The 25182-nt window shown below is 42.8% G+C and overlaps 1 protein-coding gene across 2 annotated transcripts in view; it reads left to right on the plus strand.

Annotated features, from left to right (window-relative positions):
- Positions 1-378: 378 nt before the first annotated feature.
- Positions 379-25182, plus strand: part of C2_1H15orf61 (chromosome 2_1 C15orf61 homolog) — a 55025-nt gene continuing 30221 nt past the window's right edge. Inside the window, exons 1-2 of one of the 2 annotated variants that reach the window (XM_086958010.1) lie at positions 379-464; positions 12686-13021. In XM_086958010.1, coding sequence (XP_086814136.1) covers positions 12688-13021 — 334 coding nt within the window. In that variant the 5' untranslated portion in view covers positions 379-464; positions 12686-12687. Of the gene's footprint in view, positions 583-12685; positions 13022-25182 lie in introns of both variants that reach the window. The other variant, XM_086958011.1, reaches the window with a different exon arrangement.

The raw sequence follows: 25182 nt of genomic DNA on the forward strand, positions 1-25182 counted from the left end.
AGCTCAAACTTCCCTAATGCGACCTATTGCATTGCAAATGCTTGTTTTGTATGTGATTCTCTGTGTATGGATAAGAAAAGCACTTTTAAGTCTGCTGCTTTGTAGGCTGCTCTGCTCTGCCTAACTAAGCCAGGTTAATTTTATAGTTTACAGTCATTGCCAAGCGCTTGCTGTCCTGATTGGACGCTATCCAGCACTCGGCTTCTCACCGCTCCGTGGGTTGGTCTATGCAATTGTCAATTAGGTTGTTTTACCCTGCCGTTTGATTGGCAAATGGAGGATAGTTTGCCCGCCTTTTCGTGCTGTCGGTTACTATATCCTTGCGTTCTGATTGGCTGGCCTGATCCCCATGCTTCTATTAGCTGTCGGATAGTTCCTTCCTGTCTTCCAATTGGTTGTGAGGTGCGGTGCTTCTACCACAGAAGAAATCTGTTTTCGGAGTAAAAGATGCATTTACTCTGAAGGTTAGTGGGGGCTGGTGTGAGGAGATGTAGCTTAACGGCCACTCGGCCAGAGTTGCCGACGTTTATACTGGGTAATCTGACTCGAGACCCTGCTTTAGATCAAAATCCGTTGATGCTGGTAAACACTCTTCCTGTCGTAAAACCTGAATCTGACCTCGTGTTTTGTAATCTGGTGCTGGTGTAAAGCGTTCGAATGTCCTTGGACCAAGTTGGGGGGGGGGGGGGGGGATAATGTCTCTGTGTGTGTATGTAAGTGTCTGTGTGTATATGTATATATATTACCTACTGGCGATAGCCAGTAGGTATATATAGTTAGGATTTTTTTCCTATGAGACTTTTGAAAATTCTATGTCTAATAACTTTGGCGTTTGTGGACGGAATCGGCTGAAATTTTCAGGAAAATGGCACATTTTGTTTCTGAGCAGCTCCTGAAAATTTGGGGGGGGTTCGTCAAGGGGGGGCCGAGAAAAAAGGGGGGTCCCAAAACGCGTTTTTCCCATGTTAATTTCCATAGGGCGGTTGGACTCACTTTTAGCCCGAACGGCTGAATGGATTTCCACGAAACTTGGCAAAATTGTAGGGACTGTTAGCCCGATGTGCCTTTGCTAGGTCGCAATATATGTGCTTCAGTGGATTTTGAGAAATTAACGTTTAAATCAAGATATATATCTGTAACAGCGCTCCGGGCAGCGCTCCGGTTCGCGAACTTTTCGCGTATCGGAACTTTGCAAAGCGAAGCTGATTGGCTCTCCGGTGTCTGTCAACATTCTAAACAGTCCGGTGCGGCCGCCATCTTGTCTCTCGGTAGGATCGAGAGACAAGAGGAGGCCAAAACAAAGGGGGAAATGAAGGAAAGGGGGCAAGGTAGACCCCTCCTGACCCCCTGGGATTGATGAGGGGGATATTATAGAGCCACGCCGGGCCCAAAAAAAAAAAAAAAAACATCCGATTTTTTCGCCGTAGAGACGCGTCTTGGTTCGCGAACCGGGCAGCTAACCGGGCAGCTAACCGGGAAGCTAACCGTCAGTGTAACCAAAAAAAAAAAAAAAATCCGATTTTTTCGCCGTAGAGACGCGTCTTGGTTCGCGAACCGGGCAGCTAACCGGGCAGCTAACCGGGAAGCTAACCGGCAGTGTAACCCAAAAAAAAAATCAGATTTTTTCGCCGTAGAGACGCGTCTTGGTACGCGAACCGGGCAGCTAACCGGGCAGCTAACCGGGAAGCTAACCGGCAGTGTAACGGGAGTCTGAGGAGTAGCTGATTGGCTGTCAATATTGTAAACAGTCCGGAGCGGCCGCCATCTTGTCTCTCGGTAGGATCGAGAGACAAGAGGAGGCCAAAACAAAGGGGGAAATGAAGGAAAGAGGGCAAGGTAGACCCCTTCTGACCCCCTAGGATTTATGAGGGGGATATTATAAAACCACGTGGGGCCAAAAAAAAACAAACAAAAAAATCCGATTTTTTCGCCGTAGAGACGCGTCTTGGTACGCGAACTGGGCAGCTAACCGGGCAGCTACCGGGAAGCTACCGGGAAGCTAATCGGCAGTGTAACGGGAGTCTGAGGAGAAGCTGATTGGCTGTTATCATTGTAAACAGTCTGGAGCGGCCGCCATCTTGTCTCTCTGTGGGATCGAGAGACAAGAGGTGGGAAAAAAAAAGGTGTAAATGAATGAAAGGGGTAAGGCAGACCCCTCCTGAACCCCTAGGATTGATGAGGGGGCTATTAAAGTTCCCTGGGGGGTGAAAAAAAAAAATTTGCGATTTTCGCGGTAAAGGTGCTTCCTGGTACGTTAACCGGGCAGCTAACCGGCAGCGTAACGGGAGTCCGACATATTGTGTTTTTTGAACGTTTGTGATATGTGCACGTGTGGATTTTGTCTAATTAAGGTTAAAAAATATATATATATCTTTAAGCGTGTTCTGGCGCGCTTACGTTTTGGGTTTGGTTTGCGCTGCAGAGACGATACGTCACGGTTATGCGATGCATCATGAGGCGTCTCACGGGCTACGTGATACGTCACTTAATAAAGAATATATTTTACAGCTATAGATATTAGCTTTTAAAAAACCAATGAAATTCACAGAAAAAACCATAGGTTATAGACCATATATAGTTAGGAATTTGCATTTACAAAACCTTGAAAATTCACTGAAAAAACCATAGGTTATAGACCATATATAGTTAGGGATTAGCATTTAAAAAACCTTATTTTATTTGCACAAAACCATTGAAATTCCATATATAGTTAGTTGCACTAACTATATATCGCGGACCCGCAATCCACTGCTAATGATGTCACATATTACATCATTCATGACATGGTCAGTGACATCACTGATGACATCACTGATGACAACACCCAGTGACTGTATGTTTCTGTAAAGTTAAAATATGTCTTACATATTGAAGAATGAGTGGATGTATAAGTGTCTGGATGAAGGATTTAGTAGGTGCATGACTGACTGTATGAGAGAATGATTAAATGTGTCTCACTGAGTGCATGGGTTAGTGATTAAAGTGTCTTAATTTGGCAATCAATATTTATGTTCTTCTGTAAACTGCTGCATGTTTAAATCAGTAGCTATATCAGTAACTATATGGGTTATTGAATGGTTGCCCAAGTATTTGTATGGGAGACTGAGTGTGTGTGTGGGTGGCTGGGAGGTGTATAACTCTGTGCATAGATGTGTGAGCGGTTGATTCCCTAGGTGTATGGGTTCAAAAGTGCATGTAGAAACAGCTGTATGGACAGTTGACTGTGTGCATGAGTATATTGGTGAGTGAATGGATATCTCAGTTCTACATGTCAAAGTAAGTACATATGTAAAGCACACTCCATGTGAGAGTTGACATATATAAATAACTGAACATAAGAGTCAGTGAATGTGAGAGTGGCTGTATGAATCATTGTGAACTTGTATCAAGGATTGTATAAGAGAGTAAATATGTGTTAGTATATGTTTGAATAAGTAAGGTGTGTATAACTGTATAGTTAAGGAAATGGAGATGTGATTGATTCTTTGCATGACTGAATAGGTGTGTGAGTAACTCCATGGATGTGTGACAGTCTGTGAGTGCCTGTTTACACTGAGTGTATCAAAGGTTATATTAGAGTCTGAAGATGTATTATCACATAAATGATATCATCAGTGATGTAATCAGTAATGTCAAATGAGATGTCAGTGATGTCATCAGTGATGTCATTTGAGATGTCATCAGTGATGTCATCAGTGATGTCATTTGAGATGTCATCAGTGATGTCATCAGTGATGTCACTGACCATGTCATGAATGATGTAATATGTGACATCATTAGCAGTGGATTGCGGGTCCGCGATATATAGTTAGTGCAACTAACTATATATGGAATTTCAATGGTTTTGTGCAAATAAAATAAGGTTTTTTAAATGCTAATCCCTAACTATATATGGTCTATAACCTATGGTTTTTTCAGTGAATATATATATATATATATACACACACACACACCACCACGTGTGTATACACTGCAAAAAGAACGAGGCACAACAAACTCGAGGCTTGTGGACTTAATGGGATGTGGTTGCAATGAGGTCAGCTTGGCGATGATGGCCAAACAACATTCTAGTGTTTTATTTTATTGCTATCAGTCAGGCGCGCAACACCCATTGGGCTGAACGGGCTTCAGCCCCCCCCGTCGTCATCTTCAGCCCGGGCTGCCAAGGTTCAGATGACAGCCCGACACACTTTCCTGATTTACAATGATGTAAAATAATGAAAGTATGAAAACCGTTTCTCCACTTTCATTTGTATTGAAGGCTCCACTTTTATTCTCGGATGCTTTAGTATCCGAGATTGTGATTTAATGACCCCTTCTAAGAGGCCCAGAACCAGCCCGAGCCAGCCGCCTCTGAGGTTTCAGTGACCCTCCCTGCCCCCTACCTTTTGTTTTCTTTAAGAGGGGTGCCACGAGGTGATTTCCTTGCCTGAAGCAGGGATTTCACCTAAGCACGTTTGATGTGCGTTGCAGCATGGAGTGTGAAGATGTGCACAGCAGGGAGATATGACGCCAGCAGGAATTCCTTTACAAAGGAAAAGCGTCACCTGCACTGGCCATCCCTTTGCCCCTGCTGTGCACATCTTCGCACTCTCTGCTCCAAGAGTCCTGCTGTGTGAGCTTGTGTTTCATGGCTCACCTCTCAAGTGAGGCCCCGCCTGCCCTGCGCATTTTGGACACAGTTTGTCGAGGGACACCTCAACTGATTTTTTTTCTCAGGAGCTGTCCTCACTTGTATCCAGTCTGTACTTGGAGCGTTGCTCAACCCGCAGATCTGCACGAGGAGAGGAGACACACTGCAATGGTAAATGTTAGAGGGGTGTGTTAAGAGCACCACACTCGCGTCCTGTGGGTCCTGTACGGGCATTCTTCATGTGACCCGCCGCTGTGCGCAAAGTACATCCCAGGTTTACGAGCATTATCAGTTTCCCGACTGAACACAGTGAATAGGGGCGCACGATAGTGCTGCTCATTCATCCTATGGCCCCTTCATTGGTTGGAAGTGATTGTTGGGGTGGAGAGTAGCTGTGAATGTGCAAAAGCACGGATATAGCACCTAGTGGGTTTTGGCACTGGTGACAGTGCTCGTGCTGGCTATGAAAGCGGCACATTGAGGTAGGGTGCATGGAAGCACCTACAGTTGGTACCTGGGGTTGCACTGTCGCCAGATGCTGACAACAGGGGCCAACTTCTAATAGGAAGGCGCTACCAGCTGAGCAGAAAGCAACTCTAATTTAATGCTTGACTGGTCCGTTCTATAATCAATCCGATTTTATTATTTTTAACAAACCTTGCCACTGGAGGGCGTTGCTTGGTTGGAAATAACATGTTGGGCCGTGGTACCCCACAATGTTTGTGCATCGAGGGATGTAGGTGCTTGGATTCGGTTTCTGCACTCCTGGGTGGGCTGTAGGGTCACATGGTGAAGTGAGAGCAGAGTTCCTGCGTTGAGAATGATGGCTGTGAAGTTGTGCGACACCTGGTGTGTCCTCACCTTACACAAAAAGTGTAATGGAGGTGGTGGCCAGGAGCGCGTGCTAGGCCTCAGTTCAGCTGTGTGGGCTTGGGGCAGTGATGCCTCAGATACCTGCCCCCATGTCTGCTGAGTGGGCTGGACAGTGGTACTATGGAAGGGTGGTACTTGCAAGTGATGCAGTTGCAAAGCAGATCGTAGCCTCATTTTCAGCAAGTGGCCTTGAGGCGGTGGTGCCCCTGGCATGTTCTTGCAAGAGATGAGATGCTTATGTGAAGCATTACAAGCCCCCTTATCTGCTGAGTGGCCCGACCAGTGGCGCCACAGGTGTGGGGGGGTGGGGGGGGGGGGGGGTCCCTGGGATGTTGTTTGAAGCATATGGGGCCCATTTCTAATACATCCAGTCAAGGGGTAGGTTGACCTTATTAAAGTAGTCCACAGTACTGTAACAACACATGATGGCCAAATATATCTACCATGTCCTTGGTTTGGATTGGTGGTATGTGTATTGTAATCAGGTTCGTAAGTTTATTTGTGGATTTTTTGTATATTTTCACGTTTTTCTTCGATTTACCCTCTATCTAAATAAAGACCGATAATACCTGCAAATCTTAAACATTCACTGTGCAGTAATTTAATTGTTACATCATCATAATACACAATTTAGGAACATAAAAATAAATAAAACAATTTTTGTTGCACGCACTGCATTGCATTTGGTGATGCAGTGCGCGCAACAAAATTCGTTTTCTTTATTTTTATGTTTACTTACCTGTATTTGGCTGTATTCCATAGTTTACTACCCCCACCCTGCCCCTTTCCACCCAGGTCACCGCTCGGCAGCACTCCCACCACTGACCGCTCCACTGACCGCTACTGGTTCTTTGTAAGAATTTCCTCCATCTGAAGCCAGGCCCAATTTGTTAAGCTGATATATAACACCAGGTTTGTTCGCAGGCCATAAGACTAGACTCATTACTTTTTCTTAGTTTCATTTCATATTTTGTTTACTAGACAATTTGGCTTGGTTGTGGTCTCATTTTGTTATTTTCTTCATTCTTTAGTATTATTTGGCCATTTGTTAAACATGTACGCCTGGAGCCTCTTGGTGCTATAGATATGAAACTGATTACTGGAATTACAGTGTGAAAATACAGGTTTTTTTGCTTTTTCCTTTATTTCAGGCGGGATAGTGGTCTGTAATGGTACGGAATAATCTAACACCTTACACAAACACACAAGTACAACACCATTTGAAAGTCTTAGTTTATTAAATGCAACTTTATTCTACATAGATTCCCTTCCTTATGCATTTAGATACCTTTCATGTACTTACATATCTTTATATTGATTACTTTGCACTACCCTAGATCTCACCATATATCTCTCGCAATATATTCCCTACCTCCACTCGGACTCATCTCAAACCTCTCTCTACTACCCTCTCCAATGCACTGCCCTATTTCTAACCCTACACCTCTATCAGTATATTCTCTACCTACACTCTTTCATTCATCCTAAACCCAATACTCTTCTCTCCTCTACCCCTCCTTCCATCATCTCATACCTCTTTTACTATTCAGATCTCCCAAACAAGCCTTTCAAAACCCTTCCCTCTGACTCTTCCATCTTCATCCCAAACCCCTTCCTACTGCTATGAACTCCCCAAAAAACACATTCTAGACCCTTCCTTTTTCCATCCCTCAACTATTCATTTTCAATACAAATAAAAGACTAAGATTTCCACCACTAAGATTAATTTCATATTTCCCTATATCAGTCCCCACTAATTCTGTTTGGGTTCCAGAGTAGCGTGCTACCCACCAAAAAGCGGTTCAACACCTCATATGGGGTAGTAAGTGCTATATAAATGCAAACCTTTTCCCTCTTCTATCCCTGCGCTATCCTTCTCAATCCAAATAATAGACTAACATGCCCAGTGCTCAAATTACTTTCATATTTCATTATACTAATTCACCACTGATCCTCTATGGGTCCTAGAGTAGCGTGCTACTCACCGAAAAAGCGCTTTATCGCCTCATCAGGGTTAGTGAGCGCTATATAAATGCAATTATAATAGGAGCTGCGCCAGCCGAAGAGGTGAGGGCTGGAACTTTGTGACAGGGATGCAATTACCAAGTTCTGTGTTTTTGCAGTATCAACAGCCTGGCAATTGACCTGTCTTTTGGAGAACAGCAAATGTAATATGATATTATCAAAATGTAAATGCTTTATTATTTCTCATGCACCCTCTGAATTCCAGCATGGTGATGATGGGGATGCTGTTGCACAGCATCCCACCCGCCACTACTTCCACTGCCTCTACATGAAAGCACCATGCTTTAATTGTGAACAGTCTAGGTTTTTCAGGGAGTAGCATGTTGTTCTGGGCTCTTTTGACCCAGTTTCATGGGCATTCCATTAGAAAAAAGGGTGTGATTTTAACCATCTACATAATATTGTTGTAAGAAAAGTTAATGTATTTGAGTGACACTTTATTGCAAGATGAACACATCCCTTGTCTGTTATATAAATGGTTCACATTACCCTCTGTTCTCCAATTGAATTCTCATAAAACTGATTGTTGTCTAGTTTCGAATGCAGAATTTGCCATTTCTTTTTCTTAGCTTGGCCTGAGCATTACCCGATCCTGATTGTCTGCCATTTTAGCCCCGCCCCCATTGATTAACATGTTAACCACGCCCCTTTGTATGTCATGTTAGCCCCCCCCGAACTTAGGACCTAGTTGCGCCCCTGCTATCAGTCATTGCAATCCACTGCTTTCGTCTAGTTGCTTGGGGCGAACGAAAATTGAACACTCACAGGATGATTTGAGTTCGTAATTGAAAGTCCAGGGCCCGAACGTTTTGCACTTGCGTGATAAGGCGTCTTCTGGTGACCTTTAGATGAATGGTGGATAGGGTACTTAACAGGTGGGCGGTGTCGCAGTAGTAAAAGTAGGACTGTCGCCTTAGTTCCTGTCCAGCACCACAGGAAGTTACGGCGAAGAGATGGAGGTAACAAGGCACTCTTGGAACGGCTGGCAGAGAAAAAGCAATGGCTTTTGACTGCGATCTAGCGCTCCACACCACCACACATTACCCCGCACCACACACACATTACCCCGCACCACACACACACATTTATTCTCAGTTGTCACTCATGAGTCTCGCACATTAGACTTTCAAGTGAGCCCTATCGTATGACATTCATCTGGTCCTGGCATTTTAGCAACGTTAAAAAACAACCATTAGAAATGCGAAGGGTCTTGCATTTATTTGAGTTAGAGATATTGGCTCTGTAAATGAGTGTCGTTTACCCTTGTGTTATGGAGTGAATGTATGTGTTTTGGGTGGAACTCTGTTGAGTTGGATTTGAAATGTTAGTTGTGGAATTGTGTGGCGTGGCATGGCATTGTGTGATGTGTAGTGTAAATATGTAGCATGGTATAAAGGGGAATTATGTGTATAGTAATTATGTTATTTAGAGTACAGAGCTGTAAAGTTGTGTAGAGTATAATGGCATAGAGTGGTGCTGCGTATATTGCAGTGAAATGGAGTGCAGTAGAGTGGAGTGGCATAGATTGTGAAAGAGTCGCTTAGAGTACTGTAGTATAGAGTGGCATGGCGTACAGTAGATTGTTTTAGTGTAGAGTGAAGTAGTATAGAGTAGAGTGATAAGAGTAGAGTGGATTGGCATTGAGTGCAGTGCCATATAGTGCAGTTTTGCAGAGTAGTGTAGCATGAAGTGGCATAGAATGGAGTGGTGTAAAGTACAATGGAATTGCTTATACTGGAGTTGTGTAGAGTGTAGTGGTAAAGAGTGAAGTTGTGTATAATAGAGTGGGATGGAGTGCAATAGCATAAAGTAGAGTGGAGTAGAGTAGAGAGGCATAGAGTGGAGTGGTGCATGTTGGAGTGCAGAGGTGTAGAATAGAGTGGTGTAGAGTGCAGTGGTGCACAGTAGATTAGAGTAGCATGATGTGTATTGGCGTAGAGTGTAGTGGCATAGGGTGAATTGGCATAGAGTGCAGTAGAGTGGAATGGTGCAGAGTACAGTGCAGTACAGCATGTCGTGGTGTAGGGTAGAGTGGCATAGAGTTCAGTGGTGTTGAGTAGAGTGGCTTAGAGTGCAGTGACATAGTGTATTGTTTCTGCAGCAGTGACTTAACCATTGGGGTAAGAGCATAGTTTAAAGACAATTCGGAGTAGAATATTAGCGAATTCATAATAGGACATGAGTGTCAGGAGGTAGAACGAGTGACTTATTTGAAGCAACGGACAGATATTACTCCATTATCCTGCCCTGCCCGTCAAGTTGGATGATGTAAAAGGTCCATTACCATGAAGACAGAAGAACAAATGGACATTTCTTTATATTTGTGCACGGCGAGTAAACAATACAGGCAATCAGAAAAACAAAAAACTGAAATTACAAAATGACAATAACATTGTAAAAACGTGGAGTTAAAAGTTTAACCTTTTTGTCACTTGAAAAAGTCAATTAGATTTCACATCTGATTAGACAAATCTAAAATTGCAAGTTAATTGTGCTGTGAACCTGCTGTATTTTCTTTCACGCTGTGCCAAGTGATGGTGAAGGCTTCTCTGCCCAGGAAAAAATGAAAATTTTCCTGAGTTTTACAGAGGGTGAAAATAACCAGAAACAAACTATTTCAAGAGGCCATTAAATAAAGCCGACCTACGTGTAAAGGAAGTCCTGCAATGTTCTTAAACATATGCTTAAAATTACAACTACAACTGTGCTGAAAGCCATGCATTCAACATACTTGACCGTAGTGAGTACCTTAAAGATGATGCATGAAGAGCCAAAAAGAAGCAATACCAACAGGTCTGAAAATCCTTTTATTGATGTATCTGTCTGACTATGCTCCCGCATGTACCTTCCCCACCCCAATTGTTATTTACTCACATGTTGCACCCTTCGTCTGTAAAGCGCTCTGATATCTGCAAAGATCTTGTTCGCGCTATATAAAACTTTCAAAATAAATTACTCCGTAGTAGTTCTGCAGCAACAAAAGGAACTTCATATTGAATAAGTCGCACTAAACACTATGAAGGTTTACACAGACCTTTTTCAAGGATTCGTTAACAGCACAGAGGAGATTCCGTACAGTAAAAAAACACTTTGCGCTTGATAGGCAAGAACTCATCCCAGGCGTCATCTTGTGCTGATATGTAATTTCCCTGTAAACAAGTGCTTTAACATGTCATTGAGCTTTCAGAAGTGTGATATACATGGTAGCCATATTCAAAAGGGGTGAAAGTAGTCTGTCTTCTCTCTTCATTTGCGCTATCATAGTGATGACAAAGAGATAGAGGCCAAACAAAGGAGCCATCTTAGCTTAGTGCATTGACTGAGCTGACCTATTGATTTGCTTCTACGCAGCAAATGTCTCCTGGTCGTTGATTTGTAGCGGGTTAAACAACAATTTTAAATGCCACGATATTGCGTTGCTGTAAATTGTAGAAATCAACATGAATCTAAATGTCTGAATCGACAGAGGAGGACTGATGTAATAAATTGCACTAAACACTGAAGGTTTACGAGTCTCGACATTGGCTCTCCCTGTGCCTAAGGGATTTCCCAAGAGTCACAGAATGTAAAGGCGACACAAAGGGACCTAAAATATAAGCTTCAAAAAAGCACGGATCCCGGAAAAAAAAAGCATGGTATGCCGCGCTTTAACTTTAAATGTTTGAAGATAAAGCGCAGCGTGCCGCGATTGATAAAAAAGTAAATGAATTTAAAACAAATGTGATGGCCACCTGCTTTTTTAAAATCTATTTACTTTTGCACCAATGGTGGCATGCCGGGCTTTAGCTTAAGATGTTTAAAGCTAAAGCGCAGCCTGCCACAATTGTAACAAATGTAAATAAATAGAAAAAAAGGCAGGTGGCAGCTTTTTTTCCTATTTATTTACTTTTGTAGCCATTTCATCATGCCACGCTTTAGCTTGAAATGTTTAAAGCTAAAGCGTGGCGTGCCTCAATTGCCACAAAAATAAATAAATGGAAAACAAATACGACGCCGCCTGCATTTTTTACTATTTATGTACTCTTGAAGCAATCGTGGCACGCCCGCTTTAGCTTTAAATGTGTGAAGTAAAAAAAAGAAATTGTCAATTTAACAGTAAAACACACTTTAAACATATAACCTCGTCTGCGGCATCATGGATTGTAGAAGTGGGATAACATGTTGTGCCTGGTAAAGCAACTACAAACCAGGGCGGGTTACAAAAGCCGGACAGCATTTTGTGCCTGTTTCAGCAAGACATTAATTAACTAAATAGTGCTCACTATCTGTTAATGAAACCTAGAGAGTAAGGACACATGTAAGAGGGGCTGTCCTCATGGAAGGTAACAGAAGAGAGGTAGTAAGGAGGGACTACTAAGCCTTTTCACAAATCAAAAGCCACCATTTACAAAGGACAGTAATAGGAACAATTGCAAAGATGGGTGGAGCTTAAAGTCGATACCTGAATACAGAATGTCTTGTGGAGACAGTGCAAGCACTGCCTAGGCAAGACCTAAACAAAACAACAATTTCCATAACTCGGTATGCCAATGGTGAAAACAACTGACTGAGGATGTCAGGTTTGACATGTCTACTTCTCAGCTATTGTAAGGTTCTCTCTAACTGACATTGCCTCTCTTTTGACTCGGCTAAGAGGAGTGGCTGGTCTTCCCTTTAATGCAACTAAAGGGCCTTCATAATGGGATTTTATAAGTAAACGAAACAAAGTGACACCATGCACTTCCTACAGCGGGACCACAGACGAAATAGGAATCATAGATTCCAGCCAACTGCAAAGAAAAGAAAAACAAAAAATGTAAAAAGTAACAAAGTATCACTAAAAGATGTCTCAGGAGTTCGAGTGTTAGCTATGAGTTTTGTGAGATCTTAGACTGTTGGTCATCACTTGTAATGTCACCAAGTTCCTCAGTACAGTAATTTTAACGGGCAACCATGAGAACATAAGTCTACTTAGGACTGTATGATGTCGGCTCACACAAAGGAGTGTTGCATAATGGCATTTCATAGATTATTAATATTAGCATAGGATATATTTGTAAAATGTGTGTGGTTGAAGTGCACATTCTCCAGAGCGACTCCTTGCTTCTAGTGTGTGATTGTTTTTAGTTCTGCGGATGTCCTGGTCCCTGAAATCAGTCTTTTATTCTTTTCCAGTGATGACGTTCCTGAGAAAGGCCCACAAACTCTGCTTGCAGGTTATCCTCTTCCGAGGCCACGCCATCGGGCCTAGGCCAAAGGCATCAGAAGTGCTTACCCAGCACCTGATTCAGCGGAAACTACCTTACTGGACCTCCTTCTGTGTCAAGTACAGCTCTGTGTGTAACGACCAGTTTGGCCTCTCCTACTTCAACTGGGAAGTGCAGGGGGCCAACTACCACATCCTAAGGACCGGCTGTTTCCCCTTTGTTAAATACCACTGCTCCAAGGCGCCGTGGCAAGATCTGCGACTAGCGAACCAGCTCTTCACTGCTCTTAAACTTCTCAACCTTGGTGAGTAAGAAGCTCACCTGAGATGGATGACAACCCCAGGGCTTCAGGGTTTGCAGGGCCCCAAGGTTTGCAGGGCCCCACAGTCGGCCACAGGGACATTTCACTGCTTTGGGTGTACTGATGCAGGACCACCCCGGGCACAAACTTGTTGCAGGGCAGTGGTGTAACCAAGTGATGCCCCCCTTCCTCCCTGTAAAATGTGAAGAGGTTACAGAGTCTCCCTTATCTCGCTAATACTCATTAGCCATGGGCTGAAGGGTTGCCCCCCACCCCTGCACTCTAGGGGTTTGTTGCACCCCTGGTGCTGCGAGGCCAGACTCAGCAGATTGCCTTGTAGTGGGCTTACCGAGATGAGCATACTACAGTGACCATCCTTATCTTGGAAACATAGAGGCCAGATAAAATCGGAAATTGACGCAGATTTTGCTCTAGGGTAGGCACAGTAAGTTGGGAAGACCCCAGCCACGGAAAGTGCTTTGAGTGCACTGAGGTAGGACAGTAGGCACGCATTGTGGCGTGCATGCAGTGAGGGTTCCTGCTGTCCTACCTGGGATGGCCCCAGAAACACCATGCTTTTTTTTGCTCCAAGGCAGGCAGACCCTTTGGGTGGCAATTGACATGTACACCCAGGACACAACTTTCCTGTCCAGGAATTTACCATCACAAATTATTTTGAGGTTTGTTAAGCCAGTTGGGTCACTTTAGCATGAATTAAAACTTCCCCTTTACGAATGTACTGGTTTGGTAGATGAAAAGACAGACTCAAAACACAGTGTCTAGGTTATATGGAGTCATCTGGTAGTGACACCTGGATAGTCACAGTGTGGTAAGACCTACAAAATGAAGAATTAGCTTTAATAAATGGAGCCCACACACCAGGGTGTAGGCAGCTCAACAAGTACATCGCCACAGATAGAATAAGAACGTGATTTGAACAGCCAAAAGATGGGTTTCAAAATGTAAATCTTCGAATACAGGAAAGAGTTCATTCTTACAAAGCAGTACAAGTTAAAGGTATTACCCGAAGTACTACACGCAGCTCGGCTCATACTGTTGCTGGAAATCTCCACAGACAGATCATTCTAGTCCTTTACATTCCCTTTTCCGAGTGAGTTACCATTACCCCATGAGTTGTTTGTTTTAGTTTCCAGTAGAACCCTAAGCTATCAATGGGCAACAGGAGGGGGCCAAGATACACAGATAATATAGTATTACCAGATGAGCCTGTCACTGGGATTCCCTGTCCTCAATCCTGGACCTTGACTTAACAATTCTGTGTATTCAGTAAGAAGGGGTCATGCTTTGTTCATTTGAACCAATTGTAGTGAGCCTGGGCGTAAAAAGAAAGCCCAGGGCTAGAATAATTGTGCCATGGGGATATGGAGTCATCCGAAAATAAGAAGACCCGGATTTCTTTTTTATTAAAGGTGAAACTGCCCATGTCCCCAACATTAATTTGGTAATCCCAGATCTATTGTGATCTCCAACTTTTGCCCGCGCAGTAATATTTCTTTTGTCCAGCTGTTTTCTTTAATCGTTTTAAACTGAAACGTTTTATTCGGAACTTAAACCATGCATTCAGGCCTAGTGGCTAGAAGATATGCCACATTACATGTGATTTGTTCTTCTCTTCTGGATCAAAAAACACTGCAGGCTAGAGGTAGTTCAGGAAAGACCGTGAACAGCGATAATGGTTCCTATATGTGTTGTAGATCTCCTAATCTTTATTTATCGTGTTTAAACAAACACGAATGTGGAGATTTACCTAACTCCTTGTAGGAACAGTTGTAAAATTGGGTTGTCAGGGTCTGTTTTATTGAAGTGTTAAGCTGCGAAGAACTCTGTCATGTCCAGGGAAATCCAATTAGGAGTCCCTGACTGAGGCTTCTAGTGTCTCTGCCTTGTGAAACTTGGGTTGTTAAGTTCATAGCACATAAGTCCACATACTGATCAGAAATTGAGGTAGCTCAATTCCTTCAGTTTGCAACAGCCCATCCATGTGTCTTCGGCTCTCCTCTTGAGGAGCTGTGGTCTTGCCTGGTGTCAGAAACCATTTGGGGGCCAAAGGCCATATGGGTATTGGGCCTTATGTGGATATTGGGATCTTTTAGCATTTATGTCCCAGGACCTGGCATACTATTGCACCACCAAACTAGCTGCCGAGTTCACTCTATCTGCTCATGAGTTTCAGGGTAGCATGGGCAGGTAGTCAAAAGCTTCTCAGGGACATAGTGTGGGGGTTACAACAGATACAATAAATGTTGCTTACTCTATTAAAGAAAAAGAGAAGTACTTTTATTCCACACCAAAATGTAATGCTTCTCAAAGTAAGGTCAATAAAGCACAGGGTTTTAATACTGGTGCTACAGGATTATAGTCTTTAGTGACCAGGTGATAGGAAACAGAGACAACCTTTTCTGGTTCTGTACCTGTAGGTTAGTTCAATTGTGTTCCACTACTAAAAAGCTTTGTCAGGGTTGCAATGCAAAATGAGCAAACTACCCATTCAGTTTGGTGGTAGAGGCATAGCTTATGTTCGAGTTCATGGTTAGTGTACTTCACTTACCGGGTGCTCTGATATCTTTAGCCTAAGGGCCACAGGCAACAGCAGCCTGAGCGGTCCTGCTTGCACTTCACAGCAGCGGTGTAGGCAAACTGACAAGCCTGCTTTTCCTGGTGTCGGTCTAAGAGTGCAGAGGCTCCAGCAAAGTAACCGCTTATGCCCATTATGTCACACTACCCCAAACAGGGATCCCCTGTCTTTTGTCTGACCACTGTTTCAGCTAGTGGCAGAGTCACCACAAAGCAGTATGCTCCTGACGGCAGGCTACAACGTTTTGCTTACAGTGATTTTCGGACTATGCAGACATGCAATGCTTGTTCAGGAAACTTAGTGATAGCTGGGAGACTGACTCCTAAACTTGGGTTGCCACCAGTTACACTCCATTTATTCCGTCTTCTCTGACCTATACTTTGCCGCTGGCAAAGCTGCTGGGCGTCTGCTCGGGCAGTCATCTCCTTGCAGGGTAATGTACTCCTTCCCTTTTCTCAGCAGGTTTGGCAGGCTCCCAGGCACCTGGCAGACCTTCAGCTCTTCTAGCAAGATGACACACTGTTTCATGTGATGTCTCCCCACTTATGGGAACCTCTCCTCAAAAGTGCCTTTTCTTTTTGCAGACCAGATACAGTCTTTGTTGAAGGTGATGGTGTGTGTTTTGAGTTACAAAAAACGATATGGTTGGTGGATTCCAATGCTAATTCTCAAGCGTCTTCCCGTAGAAAGTGATGTAGTTTCGAGTCACAAGAACTTGGAGCACATGCTCTTGATAGTGGAAAAATAGGTGTGAGGACTAGAGAAACACCGTAGGAGCCTTCAGTAGTTGGGGTCAGACTGGCATGTAGGGGAATCTGGCAATAACTGAAGGACTGGGCTCATAAATCAGTGTATTGTTTGTTTTTTGGCTGTTTATGGGCCTGTTTTATGAACTAGTGGGCTGGTTTTTACTGCCGATTCCTCTGATATTACCACAATTATTGCCGTAAGCATGAATGCGTGCAGTCTTCCATACCTTGCAAAATACTTCTACAGCTTGTCTTCACAAGTTTTAAAACCGCCCTTATTTGCAAAAGTGCCCGTTCTTTTAGCTATCTCATTTGCTAATGGGGGCAATTTTAATTTGGTGTCAGCCTATTTTCTATCCCCAACTGACCCAACGGGAGTTTGATATCCTCTTCCTATGGACTACTGGTTGTTTAATGCTTATGGGTCCACGTCCTTCCCGTAGTGTCCGGTTCAAAGTAAAGGGGTGGCAGTAAATGGCAACCTGGAGAACCCGAGGACTGGGAAACAGAGGGGTCCATATGACTCTGTGAGGAAGACAGTAGAATATTACGAGGGGACAAACTGGGGAAGTACACCAGCCAGGTAAGTTCAGAGCGTAACTGTTATGGTGAGACAGCTGATAGAGGAGCACGCAATGCAAACAAGGTAGACACTGGAGGAGGGAAGGGATCTTTCCCACATTCTTCTGAAGTTTTCCTCTGATTGGTCTCTTATTGACCTTGACCAGGAAAGCTTGCCTGGTGCCTTGGTTGCCAAGCCGCCACTGACCGACCATCCAAATCCCCCAGTGTCTCTTCTCCCTATTCTTTCTCCAACTCCTTTCCTTGTTGATCTTGTGCTTCCGAAGACCTCTGATCCTTATCGTACCCTCCCATCCCAGTCCCCCATCGCTCCCTCATCTTATGTGAGAGGTTCTGCTGGAGGTTTGTATGAAACTGCCTTACTAGTAAAGGTGGATACAAAAGGACACTAGTTCCCGTTAGCTGCCCCTCCGTCATAATGCTTCCAGGTAATCGGGTACTGTAATGCCCATGTCTACATCAGAAGCCTAAGAGCACCTCATCCTCTAATTCAGGGTGACCTGCAGATATTATAAGAGGCGGCTTAGCATTTCCGGACCCCTTTTCTTTCTTAACTGGAACACTGGATCTCACTGAACAATGGGTGAACCTTCCAGCAATCATGTAGTTTCAACTTTCGTGCACCCCTTCACGCTAGACTTTCCACTTGAGAAAGCCCCACAAAACGTGTAGAAATCTTGGAGCATGTGCCAGGGATTACTAGATTTGCTGTGAATGACCACACTAAATCACCTCTCATGTACACAGGAGCAGGAATTCTATCTGTCAGCAAATTTCCTATAGGTATTCCTAGCCCAAAGAGGTTTTGTACAGCTGACATGTGACTAAACCCTACAAATGGTTTTGCACGCCTCGATAAATCTACTCGCCCATTCTTTATGACGAGTACGATTTTATCAGGAGCTGTTTTTACAGGTTCCTGGGCCGTTCTGCCACGAGAGCACGAGCTGGTGTTCTGTTTATTCAGAAACTGAAAGAGCAAAACAGACACCTTTTGAATCGTTTTATTTTGTCACATTTGTTGTGCGTTCAAAGACAGAGGTCAAATGTCAGTCTATGTCTTCTTACAAATTGCTGCTTACTTTATCTTGGAGATGGTTGTTTACTTTTCTTTCTCTACCTGTAAAGTTACAGGAGTATGTAAAGTGAACACTCTGACAATCCTTATGAAACTAAAGGCTGTAGAACGTCAGTTTTTTTCTAACACACTTTTACATAGCTGGTAAATGAATAGTACAACTATTTTAAAATCTATCGGCAATTAGGAAAGCACATTTTTAATAAAAATGTTAATAGGACCAAACAATAATCAGAACACTTTACTTTGCAGTGCAAATGATAAATATTTGCAGAACCCCAATTTCGAAACATTGTTTGTACACCGTATAGTTTTATCAGTAAACTGCCAAACACTAGAAAATGTTGTGGCTGTTTCAATGGAAAATGTGCTGACTGTAAATGACAGTGCGCTACCACATCATGCCGTAGTCATATATTTATTAAAAGTGAGAGATTTTAAACATGAACTGAGAAACATTCCCGCCTGCCCCGTTGACATTGCTGTCAGTGAACTAAGAGACAATTCAAGGGTCATGGGTACCCTATACGTGGGCTCCGATTTGTATTATACATATAGTAAGAGTTTAGTCTATTAAATTAAAGAAAATAATTTTTTGTAAAGCAGGCATGCTGAACGCACATATTTGAAGGAGCTCTCATGTGATAATAAAGACAAAGGCGGCTCGGTAAAATAAGAGATTTTTCCAGGATCGGACAATTTGAGACAAGTTTATGGGCCAAGAGCTAATCAAGTAGATTTTGAAAGCCACTAGATTTACAGGTCTGGTAACATTTTAATTAATTTCGGAGGCCTGTTTTGTACTTGGGACATATTTATAGGATCAAAACAGCAAGGTCAAACTTATAGATTATAACCTTATGTGCAAAGAGGTGATAAGCCCAGGGAACTATGCAGTGAATTGTTATAGGTAAACTCTGCCACTTTAACTGTTCATCTTGACGATCAGTAAGAAAACAATGCACATACCATTCTATTGTCTGGTTCAGTCTTTCCATCACATCATCAGTCTTGGGTTGGTAACTTGTGGACAGCTAATAGTTCACAACTCCTGCAAAATGTATTAAAAAACACGATGTAACTGTTGTACCTTTATGACGACTATTTCAGGCAATCCATATAGTCTATTCCCTTTACAAAAAGTCTAGTAAGTTTTATACCTGTGGACAGTCTCTTGATCAGAATCAAGTGGGATAATTTGGAAAAATAATCCACCACTACCCATAATACTCCATACTTCTCTGATTCTGATAGCTCCACAACAACATCCATTACAATTCTGGACCACAGTTGCTTTGGAGTTGGAAGTACATATCTATGGGTGGGTGATATATTTTGAGAACAAATGACATACAGTCCTGTACAGTTGTTTTCATTTTGAGCGACCAAATTAATCCTCTAACCAGTTAAGTGCTTTTCTTGCTTATTGGAATTATGGATTATCTCGACAGCTGAAAATTTTCTTTTCTGTAACACAGTTTCCAAAATGTAAATCTTCTGATCCTGGCATAAATCATCCTGTAGTCTGGTCCTTCTGGATGGAGTTTCTTGTAACCAGGTGTCCTATTCAATCTTACCTTGAACTTGAGGAATTTAGTGGAGCATATCTTGACCTGAAATTCTTTTCTCTTTTTGTACAGCTAGTATAGAGGTTGTGCTTTCCTAATCCATAACTTCTTCCCTTTGTTGAGATAAAACATTTGGCATGGTCGGTGATGACCGTGAAATCATGAGAAAAAGTAGGACCACCTAGCATATCTATTCATGAATTTGAGAAAGCTGAGATTCTTGTGGTCAGTTGACACTTGCACAGGAAAGTCTGAACCCTCCTGATGATAGTGCCATTGAGAAAAGGCTTCTTTGATGGACACTAATTCTTGATCATAAATCATATAATTCTTTTCTACTGCTGACAGTGATTGAGAATAATAGGCCGCTGAATGGATGTCCCAAGACTTTAATCTTCTTGTAAGAGAATGGCTCTAATTGCAAAAGCTGAAGCTTCCATTTCCACAAAAATAGAACCTGGATGTCATGGAGTCATTGAATTAGAGCTGAAATACAGAGCTCTCTTAATTTTATGAAGACATGATCTTGTTCCCAGTTCCACAAGAAGAGGTGACCTTTCTTATTTAGATCAGTTTCACTATCTGGGAAAAGTTTTCTATGAGTTGCCTATAAAAGTTAGCAAAACCCAGAAACTTTTGTATCTGTTTCACTGTGGTCGGTACCGGCGAATCAAGTACAGCCTTCACTTTACTGGTACCCATCTGAATACCTTTGTCTGAAATTATGAATCCAAGAAAAAAAGCTGTTTGGCTTCAATATTTACGTTTCCGCCTTTGCACACAATATATACGAAAGCAAGATAGAATCTCTCTAATATGTTCTCAGTGTGTTCCTAGAGTCTTTGAGAATACCAATATGTCATCCAAATAGATCAATAAATGTGAATAAAAAGTCTCAAAATACTTCATTGATGAAATGGTGCAGGCGCAATGCGTAATCCAAATCGCATTTCTAAGTACACATAGTGACCATACTTTGTATTATAGGCGGTTTTCCATTCATTCCATTCCTTATTTCTGACCAAATTGTAGACACCTGTTAGCTCTAGTCTTGAAAAGATTTTGGCATCTTTGACGTTGTCCAACAGACTGAAGTAAGAGGTAAAGAATGTCTGTTTCTGATGGTAATTTCATTTAGTTCGCAATAGTCCATACAAAGACGATAATGTCCATCGATTTGGAAATGAAGATTACAGGGGCTCCTGCTCATGATATAGAGTGCCAAATGTATCTCTCTGCTAGATTTTCTTCAAAACAGGCGTTTATAAACCACATCTTCCTTCTGTGTAGGAGGATAAATGCTGCCACGTGGAATCTTGTTTTATAGTTGAAAATCTATCATATATATGAGATGTATATGATGGGGATCAAGTTCGTTCATTCACTGCCTTTACAACAAAACACATCACCAAATTCCTCATATGCAGGTGGGATGGAACTTTCTTCCTTGGTGCATCTGAAGTGGCAAAGCAGGTTGGTGTTTGGTTTGATATGGGTGTTGAAGTCAATTGTTTTCTTTAGAATTTTTTTTTTTCATATTTATGAAAGGATTATATCTTCTTAGGTAGATTGTTCCAAGTAATATAAGAAACTAGGTAGCAATAACTTCCAAAGTGATTGACTCAACTTGTCATATCTCGAAAACCATTACAATAGTTTCTGTTTTCAATTGCACTTCACCTGAGGAAAGAATCTGTCAATCTGTTCCACAAATAGCTTCTGAGACAGTTTTGGCAACAAGAGAGAATTCATACTTTTTACAAAAGTCTTGATCAATAAAACATCCAGATGCTCCACAATCATTCACAGCCTTCACTGCAATAGGACCTGGTGGCATTTATTTATTTATTTATTTATTTATTTTGAAAGTTTTATATAGCGCGAACAAGATCTTTGCAGATATCAGAGCGCTTTACAGACGAAGGGTGCAACATGTGAGTAAATAACAATTGGGGTGGGGAAGGTACATGCGGGAGCATAGTCAGACAGATACATCAATAAAAGGATTTTCAGACCTGTTGGTATTGCTTCTTTTTGGCTCTTCATGCATCATCTTTAAGGAACTGGTAATTACGATATGAACGTGAAGCTTGGTTCTATTCGTGTCAGACACAAAAGATGATGGTACGCTCACCTAGGGTGTACTTATGAAGGGTGAGCAACCCTGTTTCCGAATAGCTAGAAACAGCTACAAACAAAATGTCCCTTCTTCCTGCAGTACAAATACAGCCATTTCTTTTATCTTAATCTTTCGTCCTTCGTCAAAGGTTTTCCTGTGGAGCCGATCGACATAGGTTCATCACTGGACTTTTATGTCTGCACTTCAGTTTTGGGAGCTGGATACACTTACTTTCTCATTGTGGTCGATCTTTTTGTTGAGCTTCTATCTGGAGAATTTGGACATAAGGGCTTCAAAAGGTAGCAGGGCAGTTCACGACCAAAGCATCTTTAATTTCCTTGTGCAGTCTTTAATAAAAGGCAGCTGCCACAGGTTCGTCAGTCCATCTTTGCTTATCCAAAGTTGTTGGAAATGGCTGATTTAGTCCATCAATTTCCAACTCACTTGGTGAAGTATAAGCAACCGCGTGTGAGCATATTGCTCTGTATATCTTTTATCGAATACCTTTGCAAAATGCTCCAGGAATTGTTGCTGATTTTTTTAACCTTGGGCTATTATTGAAGAATTGGCGCAAGTTAAGGCTTCTTTGGTCAAATGTGAAAGTGTGAACTCCACTTTAGAGGTACCCATAAGAAACGGTTGTAACCGGGTTATGAAATACAATCTGAATTGCAACATGAAAGTTTGATATCTACAAGGATTGCCATCTAATTTTTCTGGAGGAGCCAATTTTGTTCTGGACATAATAAGGCTAATTTATTAGCATGAATGGCAACAGAGGCCCGCTGGGATCTGAATTAAAATTCACGCTACTGGGTGTGGGCGTTTTCTTGTTGAGCCCAAATTGATTTATCGCATTTAGCAAAAAGCTCTTTCTCGTCTAGCAATATCAACATCTTGCTGAACCTTAGAAATGGCCTCTGTAAGTGTCTCAATGGGATTGTGCTCAAAATCCATTTTTTGGGTCCTTGCAAACTGTGAGATTTGAGCGGCAAAAGGATACTTTTGTTGAATTCTGATGCTAGTACCCAAGATTCCACCTGTAAAGAGTGACTTGGTTGTGAGTGACAAGAGCTTGGATCATAAGCTCTTGAGTGGGAGGAAAACTAGGGGCAAGAGCTAAGGGTTATAGAAACACCATAGGTATATTCAGTGGTTTATTACCAGCTTTGTATGGATTAATGGTTCTTAAGACCAACACTTATGGATGCACATTCTCCCCGTACCGTCGAGTTCGAAGTATGTTTCAAGGTGACACAGCGAGGAAACCAGACAAATATTATGAGAAGAGGCACTGGAGAAAGACATAACTGGTATCTTGAGTAAGTTGATGGAGGAGCAAGCAAGCCGAACAAGTTAGATACTGTGAGGGGAAGACAAGTGGGTGTTTACCCCTGCAGTAGGTGGCCCTTGCATCACTCTAATCTAGCGCATGCGCAGAGGCACATTGGGCTCTCCTTGAAAGTGCAAGGACCAGGACCTGTCCTGTTATCTAGAGGGGCACACCAAGCATGTCCCCCTAGAAGGCAGTGGACTACTGTCCATGCCCTGGGTGCATCACATTAGGCAGTGGTGACGGTGTACCAGGCTTTGAATCTATAGCGCGACCAGACCCTTTTCTCGTGTCAGTATGAGTACAGTTTATTTACCCCACATGTGTAAATTTCTGCTACATTTGTAATCCAGGACCTTGCACTGACATCATGTGTCTGTGACAATGTAAGACTATCACATGTATGGTAGTAGGACTCTGTGCTTCGAGAGTCTGAATACCGGGTCCATTTTGGATGCCTCTGGTTGAGCATGGCTTGAGAATGATGCCAACTTCCCCCAGAAAGTGGATATCGGTGGTCTTCAATCCTGTGTTTGAAATATGCAGACACTGACGTGAGGAGGAAGGAGGTAGGGCTATCTTTAGACATTCCTTGATGGCCTTGTTTGCAAAGGACTGCTTTGGTGGAGGTGAGGGGTGGGTCTGCAGTTTCTGTTGTTCAAGGCCAGGATTGTTGCAGGGAGGGCCTTTCATTTGTCTCTGATTATTGCTTCAGGAAGGCGAGGTGCAGGGACCCGACACCTGATTGTGTTCATGTTCTGGGTAATGCTGCATGGAATGAGCTCCATTGCTACTGCACAAAGGCTGTGTCTGGAGAGCAGCATAAACACTACATTTTCCAAAATGGGTTCTGAAACCATAGACAATTGATCCATACCCCCTGTCTTGACATGTGTATGAAAGTGTCATCCAAAGGAACGGACAGCTCTACAAAGCACTATAAGAACATTGTGTCCATTGTAGTCGCTCTGAATTTGCAAGCCGGTACAGCCATTGTTGCCAGAGGAGAGACCCACATTTCTGATGAAATGGAGCCTAGTCCACCTATTCAGCCACAGCGACCAATCGCAGCTGACGAATCGGCTTCGAAGCTACAACTGCACATGGCCGAGAGGGCTGCAACTGCCAGACACATCAAGCCTCACACAACCTGTCATGGCATCCTTCAGAGATTCCTATTCTGAAGGGAAGCTGCCTGTAATTCCCTGCAGCCAGGAGCTGTCACTGGAAAAGGCGAGGTCGTCAGCGGCACCAGCCACAGCACACGATGTGCACCATTAACAAGCAAGGGAAAGCAGGGCTTGCTAATGAGGGACTAAATGTGCCCCTAGAAATTTGGCATGAGGACTTGAGAAGTTTTGCCTAACTTAATACCTGGGATGGAAACTATTGAACTGAGTTGCACATCTAGCCAGTCGGGCTAAAAGTGAAGTAATCTTCCTCTACCAAAAAAATTCCATGAAAAAAATACTTTCTTTTTACATGAAAGAGAAGCACTGTGCTGTACATTAAATTATCGTGTCTGTTGGTTGATTATCGAGTTCTGGGCTCTTGGCCCCCCGCACTCCCTTCCTGACAAGCTTGTGACTGCTCACCCTTGCCACACTGAAGTTATCTGTGGAAACATTGAAGACCATCACGGAAAAGGTTGTCCTTAGTCCAGTTTGCACATCCATCGTAGACAGACACAAGTGGAAAACTACCTCAACCATCACAGCTGGGGCCCTGTAGCCACTGTCTGCAATGTAGCCTTCTGAATGGTGCCTGACTGCTGTATGCCTTTTTTAAATATACATATTCTTCAGTATTTCGGATGTCGCTCTGTCTATGGATCTTTACATAATTACCATCTTCCATCAGTATGCAAAGCACTATGGTTGACCCGTACAAGGCCTCAGGTTGTGCATCTGAGGACCCCACTGAATAGTTTGCCCTCCTTTTAATTGTGAACTGTTTATTTTCCGAGAAGGAAGCAGCTTGAGGTCTCGAGATATTGTTAAATGGATGCAGGGTTCACGTTATTTTATTTATTTATTTATTCAATTTTTATGGCGCAACAGCTACCCTGAGGGTTTCCCGGCGCCTTGGATCAAAACATTCCATAGGGTCATAGATTCATTGTATCATTCTTGGTTGAAA

The sequence above is a fragment of the Lissotriton vulgaris genome, chromosome 2_1 (genome assembly GCF_964263255.1).
Source record: "Lissotriton vulgaris chromosome 2_1, aLisVul1.2, whole genome shotgun sequence".
Classification (NCBI taxonomy): Eukaryota; Metazoa; Chordata; class Amphibia; order Caudata; family Salamandridae; genus Lissotriton; species Lissotriton vulgaris.